Source organism: Neophocaena asiaeorientalis, unplaced genomic scaffold (genome assembly GCF_003031525.2).
Source record: "Neophocaena asiaeorientalis asiaeorientalis breed wild unplaced genomic scaffold, Neophocaena_asiaeorientalis_V1.1 scaffold259, whole genome shotgun sequence".
Classification (NCBI taxonomy): domain Eukaryota; kingdom Metazoa; phylum Chordata; class Mammalia; order Artiodactyla; family Phocoenidae; genus Neophocaena; species Neophocaena asiaeorientalis.
In genome coordinates this window covers 33,223-43,717 of record NW_020172985.1, presented here as the reverse complement: position 1 = coordinate 43,717, position 10,495 = coordinate 33,223, and the positions used below count along the sequence as shown (strand labels likewise).

At 39.7% G+C, this 10,495-nt stretch overlaps 1 protein-coding gene across 3 annotated transcripts in view; it reads right to left on the bottom strand.

Moving 5' to 3' along the window:
- The window catches only part of UIMC1 (ubiquitin interaction motif containing 1), an 89,138-nt gene that overhangs the window by 59,905 nt on the left and 18,738 nt on the right, over positions 1 to 10,495 (bottom strand). The window contains exons 2-3 of one of the 3 annotated variants that reach the window (XM_024742159.1): positions 4,415 to 4,539; positions 2,539 to 3,684 (exon numbers count right to left, since the gene is read on the bottom strand). In XM_024742159.1, the coding sequence (XP_024597927.1) occupies positions 2,539 to 3,684; positions 4,415 to 4,539 (1,271 nt within the window). Of the gene's footprint in view, positions 1 to 2,538; positions 3,685 to 4,414; positions 4,540 to 10,495 lie in introns of those variants that run through there. The other 2 variants (XM_024742161.1, XM_024742160.1) reach the window with 2 other exon arrangements.

Below are 10,495 nucleotides of genomic sequence, written 5' to 3'. Positions count from 1 at the left end.
AACAGGGGGGGGCCCCGAAACCCAAAAAAAAAAAAAAAAAAAAAAAAGAGGAAGTATCTCTGAATCACAATGAATAAATAAAATGTTATAAGCATAACCTAACTTTCCTTTGGAAAAGAGGCAAGTCACTAGAAGAACTGTTAAGAAAAATGTTTTCTCCTCCCACATAGCTATGTTTCTAGAATGTGAATGAAAAAGGTTGTTAGGGAAGAATAATTTCCATACATATTCTCAATGAATAACCTTCTGGTCCCTTAGAGAAAACTACCATTTACTGAGTGGCTATAATCTCCTAAGCATTATACTAGACATTCACATAATTCACTTTAATCATTAAAACTACTGAAAGATATGAATTACTACTCCCATTTTACAGATGTTTACAGATGTTTTTAAACTGAGATTCAGAGGCTAAATGGCTTTCTCAAAGGCAGAGTCACTAAAACACTAAAGTCAAAATTCAAACTCCAAATCCATGCTCTCTACACAATGCTATGAAATTTCTCATAGCTACCATATCTTGAACCCTTATCATAAAAGAGACAGAACAGGATATTAGCAAAACAAAACCAAAAACTTAAGAGTCCAATAACAGAAACAGTGACAAAAAATAGTAAAGTAATAAAACAGAATACTCTTGAAAATTAGTTTATAAAGAATTCGTAATTATATGATTGTTTTTATAATACTTAGAGAAAAAATAGAAAAGATAGAATATAAGCTTACTCTATTACATATGCAACCTATATATCTATATAATATTATCTAGATATCTCAGAAAAAGACTTAAAAGGCAACCTAAATGTCTCCAAACAGGGAATTGTTTTCAGTAAATTACTGAAAATCACCAAAAGCAAAATCAGAAATACACCATTATGTGAGGGAAAAAATAAACTGGAAAACTATCTGCATTTCCTAACACAAAGGACCACTTCCCCTAATACATAAAGGGTGCCTACAAACCACTAAGAAAAAGACTACGGTAAAAGAAAAATGCCCATAAGATCTAAAGAGACAGAAAAGGAAATACAAATAGGTCTCAACTACACAGGAGAAAAGTGAAAATTAAGACTGCATTGTGGGACTTCCCTGATGGAGCAGTGGTTAAGAATCCGCCTGCCAATGCAGGGGACATGGGTTCGATCCCTCTGGGAAGATCCCACATGCCACGGAGCAACTAAGCCCAGGCACCGCAACTACTGAGCCTGCACTCTAGAGCCCACGAGCCACAACTACTGAGCCCTCACGCCACAACTACTGAGCCCTCACACCACAACTATTGAAGCCCGCATGCTCTAGGGCCCACGTGCCGCAACTACTGAGCCCATGTGCCTAGAGCCTGTGCTCCGCAACAAGAGAAGCCACAGCAGTGAGAAGCCCACGCACCACAACAAAGAGTAGCCCCCACTCGCTACAACTAGAGAAAGCCCGTGTGCAGCAATGAAGACCCAACACAGCCAAAAAAAAAAAAAGACTGTGATACTATGTTTCATCTCTCAGACTGGCAGTACAGTCCTGATAATACTGTACTGGTATGGGTATGGGGAAGCTGGTACTCATACAACCTCTACAGAAGGCAATTTACGAACAGCTAGCAAAATTGTAAATATACATATACTTTGATTCACCAATTATATCAACAAGAAGTTATCCTACAAAATCTCCCATGTAGATGAAACATCTTATGCACAAGAGTAATAATCCTCTTCCAATTAAGAAAAAAAAAGAGTGATAATCACTGCAGTAGTGTTTGTAACTATTATTTTGGAAACGACCTAAATGTCCACCAATAGGGGCACTAGATAAACTCATCCATACATGACATATTACACAGTCCCCTCACCCCCGCCCAAAAAGAAGAAAATTTTTAGGTACTATTATAGAATGATCTCACAGAGATAGTAAATGAAAAAAGCAATGTGCAGAATAATGTGGAATATGCTGTGTAAAAAGTGAGGAAAAGAATATGTATACACATTTGCTTGTACTACATGAAATATCTTGGAAGGATACACTAGAAACTAGTAATAAATGTTGACTCCAGGGAGGGGAACTGGTTGGCTGGGGATGGGGATAGGAGACAAACTTTTTATTTATATCTTTTTGAATTTTGAGCCAGTTGAACATTATTACCTATTCAAAACCTTAACTTTTTAGATATACATATTTTAAAACAAAAAATAAATTTATGATATATCCATCTGATAGAATAATGTTTTCAAGTAAACATAATAGGAAAAGATCAAAGATAAGCTATTAAATAGGGGAAAGGAACAAAGTTTACACAGAAGAGTCTTCATTTTGTTGAAAAATTAAAAAGAAAAAAGTATTTTTATATGCACAGAAATAATAATGATTGCCTCTTAGTGCTGGGATTATGGGCAATTTTTTCTTCTTTACACTCTTCTGTACTTTCCTAATTTTCCACAGTGAGCATATGCTACTTTAAAAATCAGGGGGGCAAAAACACAAAAAGAACAGATAGCTAAAATAATCCTTTCTTTAATCATCCTTAATTACAGCATCACTGACCCTTACCTGACCATGACTGGTTGTTGGTTCTTCCTCCAACAAAAGTTTCTCTTTCAAGCTTTTAATTGGGCTTTCTTGGAAATCCTTGGTTTTTGAGTGCCAGACAGATGCCCTAGACTCCTGCCTCTCCTCTTTGTCTTCATCTCCCATATCTTCTGAGATGCGTTCATTTTTTTCACTAGCCTGATCTCCTTGGCCACATTCATTCTGGATCAGAGAAGGAGGTCTAGGTAACACTGGTTCCCCAAACCCCTTTTTTTTTAAGAGCTGCCTCTGAGCCATTTTCAGGCTCTTTTGATAAACCTCCAACTGGCAGAGAATGACCTTGGTATATTGGTTAGGGTCTACTCCAGCAGGGCAGAATGGAATACCCCAGAAGTAGTGCACAGTGCCCCCAATGTCCTGGAGACCTTTGGCATCTGCTGGGGTAGGCAAACAGTGCCTAGATGTGTCCCCCCTACCCTGGGCAGCTTTGTGAAAAGCACAACCCTTCCCAGTACTTTCCTGTGGCTTCCCACACTGTGTGCGCTCAGCCAAGTGGCCAGTACATCTGTCAAAACATTTAACGTTCTCATTCTCAAACACTGGCTGGCTTGACTGGTCCCAGCTTCCTGAGCTGCCAGAGACCGGCTCCTCTTCAGTGTTTTCAGTGCGGTCCCAAGGCTCCTCTCTTTCCTCAGACTCGTTTCCCTGACTGATATGTGAGCCTTTAAACAGTGATGGAGGTACCAGCTGCCATATGCCTGTAGGTATTTGAGAAAAAGTAGGGCTAAGGACAAACCATTTTTTATTAAGAGGGCTTGGTAAGTTATCAAGAATTACATAAAGTGGGTAAAAAAAAGGCTCTTCTTTGGGTTTAACCAAAAGTTGGCTTTTCCTTGGAGATAAAAGTATGCTGGATATTAGTGAGATCTCAACTACTTTCTGATTTAACCTCTTTAATACCACCAAAGGGATTCTGGACATTTCTGTATATCTACTCTCAGCATGATATCCCTGTGATATGGTTATACTTGATGAGAAGGAGCCAGAACAGGGAGACATGCCTTCAGTGGTCCCAGAGTCTGTGGTTTTCTCTTGGTGGGACTGTGAAGATGGTCCAGCGGCCAGAGGTCGAGATCTGGTAGCAGAAGCATCAGAAGGCCGGCAACTCTGAAACAAGTGATCCCACACCAGACCAGGTTTATTATTAAGACAGCTATACAGGAAGGGTCACAGGAAAGGACAAGAAAGGGAGTCCACCGTCCCTAAGAGATTCTCCTCTCCAAAACGTAGATGCTCAATTCAAATGAATTCCACAACATGTACTGCATGCCTACTATGTGCAAAGTGCTATACTAGAACACTATACTAAACCCTTTTCTAATATAGAGAGGTGAATGGCATAAAGGATGGCTCACGACCTGCCACTGGCAAATATCTTTCACATTTAAAATAATTTCAATTACACATATTCAAATCACAATTAAATATTTGAAAAATTTTAAGACTGCTCATTTTTTCTCTCCATAACCCACCTCTGGTTCTCATTCCCTTTGCTCTCCCCACAAAACAAGGGAGTTTTATCTATCTTGCTTATCTTGCTCCCTTTTGGTTTCTTGACACTCAATAACTCTTTTCAGAAGCTGCCAACTACTATGGTTCTCTTAAGCTATGGACTGAAAATCTGTGAGGCGGAAAACTTTCATACAGAATTAACAAAACACTTCAAATTGAGTTCATCAACAATTCAACACAGACTTAAAAATTATTATGGGAAATATCTGTTACTTGAAAACCGTATGAACTACTATAACTAGTTCCTAATGCAGCCATAACACTGCAGAAATAAAAAACTATTGCTGATGAATCCTCACAAACTTTTTCCACATAGCATATTTACATTCAGGCTTTCAGCAATGGCTTTCCTCAAGAGCTCCTCTTCTTCCTCCTCCTGGCTGTTCACCTCCCTAGCTTCCTGTTCACTCATTTTGACAGCCAGAGCAAACTGTTCTTCTTCTGTCATTTCTGTAAGAACATCGGGAAAAGAGAGAGAGGGACACCACAAACATTGAATCAGCACGTAGACAAGAAACAAAATTATTAAACTTTTCAAGCAGAGACACTACAGACCATTTAGTACAATTTTATAATTTTACAAATGAGGAAAGCCCCAAAAGGTAAGGTGCTGGCAAAGATCAGTAGCAGCAGTTACAAGAATCCTGGGTTAACTAGACTGTGAACTCCTATGAAGGCAGAGTTTCTGCCTATTTTTGTTCACTGTTGTATCTCCAGCACAAGAAAAGAGTACCTGGCACCTGGTAGATATTCAATAAATATCTGGTGAATGAATAAATAAGAGGAACTAACTCCCACTCCAGGGCTTTTTGCTACATATCACTTTATACATATTTGCTTCAAGCTCAACATTTAACTAGAATAATTTTACTCTTCAGAATCCTCTGATTTACCCAGTAGAAAAGAACATTTCTAACGACCAGAATTTCATCTCCAAACACCACTTCCCATTAAGAGCAACTGGGTTACCTCGGAGAGAAATAGTTGATTCCAAGTCTGTAGCATGAAATGTAGAAGATGAACTAGAATATCTATCATATCTGTGAGCAATGAATCTATCCGATATAACTAGGGTCATATCAAAAGAACTCACGAGCCAACTTAAAAAGGTTCTCACTGGCTAAAAATGGGACCACTGGAACATCAATAAGGATAATGAATGCAATGAATTAAAACACACTAAATATGTCTAAATCTATGAGTTTATAATAGTACTTAAAAAAAAAAAAACAACTAACTGGTCACTGTTGAAGAATATTAGTGAATCAACTATTCTGAAAACTGGTAAATGAAAGGATAGAGAATCAAGCTTTTGTTCTACTCTTCCAACACAAGCTATACTACTGGGTAACCAACCAGATGAAAAGAAGTTTCTCTTTAAAGAATTATTCCAGCTAATAAATAGAAATGACAGAATTAGAATATCGCCATTTTAGAGTCTGTCATACAGAGTGAGGTAAGCCAGAAAGAGAAAAACATGTATCGTATATTAACACATATATGTGCAATCTAGGAAAACAGTACAGATAAACTTATTTGCAGGGCAGGAACAGAGATGTAGATGTAGAGAACGGACATGTGGACACGGGGGGTAGGAGACTAGAGGGAGGGGATATACATATACATATAGCTGATTCACTTCATTGTACAGCAGAAACTAACACAACATTTACTCCAATATAAAAAAAATAAGAATATTGCCATTTTGTATATTCCCTATGGAGAGGATTTTGGTAATGTCTAACAAACTACATATATGAAACAGCAATCCCAGTTCTAGCAATTTACTCTAATGAAATATTTCCAATTTTTTTAAAAAGTAAATATGCACTATATTTTTCACTGCAACACTGTTTGAATTTGCAAAACACCAGAGTCCACATAATGACTACAATAGGACATTGCTTGAATAAACTCTGGTATACATACATAAAACTGTAAAGAAGAATAAGTAAGGTATCTATGGTCTGGGAACAGAATGATTTCAAAGATACGGTATTAAGTTAAAAAAAAACACAAAAGAGTATACAGTATGCTACTTTTTGCAAAGACTGACACAGGAAGGAAAAATTAGAAACTAATGCACGTGGTTATATATAGGTAGTTGGGCAAAAAGTGGAAGGGGTAGGGAGGGAGTGACATTTCTTTGCATATACCTTTTTGTATATCCTTGACTTAACCAGGTAAAGGTTAAACCTATTTTTAAAAAGTAAAATAAAATCAATAAGGATGAAGGATCCCTAAAATTGAATCTCAACATAAAAAATTCACCCAAATGAATCTGAAGTGACCTTAATGAGAATGAAAGCATAACATATCAAAATCTGTGGAAGGTACCTAACACAATGTTTACAGGGAAATGTATAGCTATACATGATCGTATTAGAAAAGAAGAAAAGTTTAAAATAAGAGATCCAAGCTTTCCTCTTTAAAAAACCAAAAAATGAAGAGTGAAATTCACCCAGAGTAAGAAGAAAGAAAGAAATATAAAGAGCAGAAATCAATGAAATAGAAGATGGCATACAATAAAGAAAAAAAGGGACTTCCCTGGTGGCACAGTGATTAAGAATCCACCTGCCAATGCAGGGGACACCAGTACAATCCCTGGGCCAGGAAGATCACACATGCCACGGAGCAACTAAGCCCATGCACCACAACCACTGAGACTGCGCTCTAGAGCCCACGAGCTGCAACTACTGAGCCCGCACGCCACAACTACTGAGCCGCCATGCTGCAACTACTGAAGCCCATGTGCCTAGAGCCCATGCTCCGCAACAAGAGAAGCCACCACAATGAGTAGCCCATGCACCGCAACGAAGAGTAGCCCCTGCTCACCACAACTAGAGAAAGCCCGCATGCAGCAAGGAAGACCCAATGCAGCCAAAAATAAATTTAAAAAAAGAAAAAAAAATTTAGGGATTTCCCTGGCAGTGCAGTGGTTAAGATTCCACCTGTCAATGCAGAGGACACGGTTTCAACCCTGCTCTGGGAAGATCCCACATGCCGCGGAGCACCAAAACCTGTGCACCACAGGTACTAAGCCTGTGCTCTAAAGCACACGAGCCACAACTACTGAACCTGCTCACCACAACTACTGAACCCACTCACCACAACTACTGAAGCCCACATGCCTAGAGCCCATGCTCTGCAACGAGAAGCCACCGCAATGAGATGCCCACACACCACAGCAAAGAGTAGCCCCTGCTCACCACAACTAGACAAAGCCCGCACACAAAAAAGGAGACCCAATGCAGCCAAAATTAAGTAAATAAATAAATTTTTTAAAAAGCTTCAGGATAAAAAAAAAATTAATACCAAAAATTGATTCCATTAAAAGGTCAATAAAATTTATAAAACTCTAATTAAACTGATGAAGGAGAAAAAGAAAACATGTAAGTTAAAAACACAATAATAAAAGAGGGGATGTAATACTACAGATTCTACACTCATGAAAAGGATAATATGGGAATATTGTGGACAATTTTATGCCAATAAATTTGACAAACCGGATCATTCATTCTCAATAGGCATGATATCATCCCCAAGTGGACAAAAACTGGTTCTTGGAAGTCCAAAAAAATCTTACTCTCTTTACATATAAAAAATGGATATATAAGTCAGTACATAAACAGGATATATAGCATTATCTGTGGTATTAAAATTTCATGGGGACAGTGGTGGCTAGGAAAACAAAGTCTAAAAAGGATCCTTCAGGGAACAGTAATGAAAAAAGGACTGAGAAACACTGACTTAACTGAAACAGACAAAAAAATCACTGAAAAACATAAATTATGAAAACTGAGACAAGAAGAAACAGAAAATCTGAATAGCCTTACATCTATTAAACAATTTGAATTTCTAATTAAAAACCCCTCCATAAAGAAAACCCAAGGCCATCTGACATTAATCACTGGTGAATTCTAACTAAGAATAAAGAAAAAAATAATAGCAACCTAATTCAGAAAGTAAGATATCAAGTCTCCCCAACTTGATTTATAGATTCAAGACAATCCCAATAAAAATCCCAACAAGCTCATTTAATGGAACATAATAGAAAATTCAGAAATAAATCCACAAATCAATTTTTCAATTGATTTTCATCAACAGTCCTTTTCAGCAAATGGTACTAGAACTGGTAATCCATACTATAGACAAAAAATTAACTCAAAATGGAATATATATCTAAATGTAAAAGCTAAAACTATAAAAGTCCTAGAAGAAAACATAGGTGAAAAATCTTTGTAATTGTGGAGTAGTCAACTATTTCTTAGACAAGACCCAGAGAGAAAAAAAAAAATTTTTTTTAAAGGACCTGCGACTTCCCTGGTGGTGCAGTGGTAAGAATCTGCCTGCCAATGCAGGTGACACGAGTTCGAGCCCTGGTCCAGGAAGATCCCACATGCCACAGAGCAACTAAGCCTGTGTGCCACAACTACTGAGCCTGTGCTCTAGAGCCCGCGACCCACAACTACTGAAACCCGTGCACCTAGAGCCTGTGCTCCACAACAAGAGAAGCCACCACGATGAGAAGCCTGCGCACCACAAAAAAGAGTAGCCCCCACTTGCCACAACCAGAGAAAAGCCCGTGCAGCAACGAAGACCCAACACAGCCAAAAATAAATAAATAAAATTTATTTTTTAAAAAAAGGACACTCATTCACTAGTTACTGTCTCTTATTTTTTATATAACCATGATCTGAGAATAAAGTCCGATAAACATCACTGCTGACTAGGACACATTTTACCTGACCTCTCTACTGTAATAAGAACCCAACCATTAGAAGAAAGAGAGAAACAAACTGGAATACCACCCAGGAGGCATGCTCCTTAAAGGAAAATGTCAGCAAGTGTCAACCTTAGACTCTCTAACTGAATTGGCTTGACTCAGCTTATCAAATAATTCTGCTGATTCTAAACACAAAGTACTACACAATTTGTGTGAAGCTGATTATGCTGGTCATAATTTATGATGATTAACATCTCCCAACATTCAGGTTAGCCTCCCACTGAGATGTGCAAACAGGCTGTTAACAATCCAAACAATCCAGAACACAAAACTAGACAGAGAGAACCTGAATAATTTGCGGTTGTTCAAAATGGCTGAAAGAGAACATTCCATATAACAACAACAACAAAAGATAAATTATTTTCCTGCCCTAATCTTTTCCTAAGAACTTCCTTTTCCAAAACAGATACAGCTCTGCAACTATGGTAAAGCTGATATATCTATATATGGCCAGTTACAATGTAAATTTATAAAACACTTTTGAAATAATCAAGGCACTGTGTCATAACCCGTACAGATGTGCTTTCTCAAACAAAGTGATACCACTTCTGGGAATTTATCCTGAACAATCACTGAAAAGAAGAAAAGTGTTACACACAAATATGTTCGTTACCCTATAACCTATAAGGTGACTTAACTTACTTAGATACGTAAAGACAAGGCCATGGTTAAGTACATTATAGCATGTTACCTCAAGAAACTCAGATGTTGTTATCAAAATACTAATCATGAAGACATATAAAAATGATAAAGTCTGGTGGGGCGGAGTCAAGACAGCGTAGTAGGAGGCAGCATAATTCGCATCTCCTCACAACTAGGGCACCTACCTGGCACCCCGGGGGACCACAGACACCTAAGGGGACAGGAGGAAACCCCAGTGATCAGGTAGGACGTGAGGCTTGGGGGAGTGAAGGGGGAGGAGAAGTGGAGGCCAGATGGGAATGGTGCCCCTGAGGGGCAGCTGGGGGAGGGGAAGGGATAAATTGGGGAACCACTGGGAGGGCAGAGGATCAAAAAGAAGCGTGGCCAGGTTTCCCCTGTGCACTTGGACCCTCCAGGAATCTGTTGAGATCCCGGGCCTGATCCTCTGCCCACCTAGGCCCCCTCCAGCTGGGTGGGTCCTGAGGGAGTGGGAAGGAGGTAAGGGAGAGCAAATGTAAAGGCCGGACCTCCGGGACAGCACCCCAAGGGGTGGCTGGGGGAGGGAAGGAGTTCCTAGACCCAGCAGGATCCACCCACGGTTAGGAGTTGAGGGGCAACAGGGGAGACCCTGGGGGAGACAGTGGGGGAGGGGCACAAAGGAACAGAAGGGAACCAGGCCAGTGCTTTCCCTGTCCACTTAGGCACCAGGAAGCCTGTTGGTCTCGCAGGCCTAATTCTCTGGCCTCAGAGCCTCCCTTCTGCTGCGCAGAGCCCAAACCCCACCCTTACACCCCCACCCCGGGCCCTACCTCTACACTCAGAGACTCCCTCCAAAGAGCTGGGCCTAAACCCCACTCACACACCCTCACTCAGGGCCCTATCTCCAAACTCCGGAACCCCACACTCCAGAGGCCCTCCTCTCAAGGTGCTGCCTCTCCCCTTCTGTGCAGGTCCTAAGCAGAGGCCCCGCCCCACGCT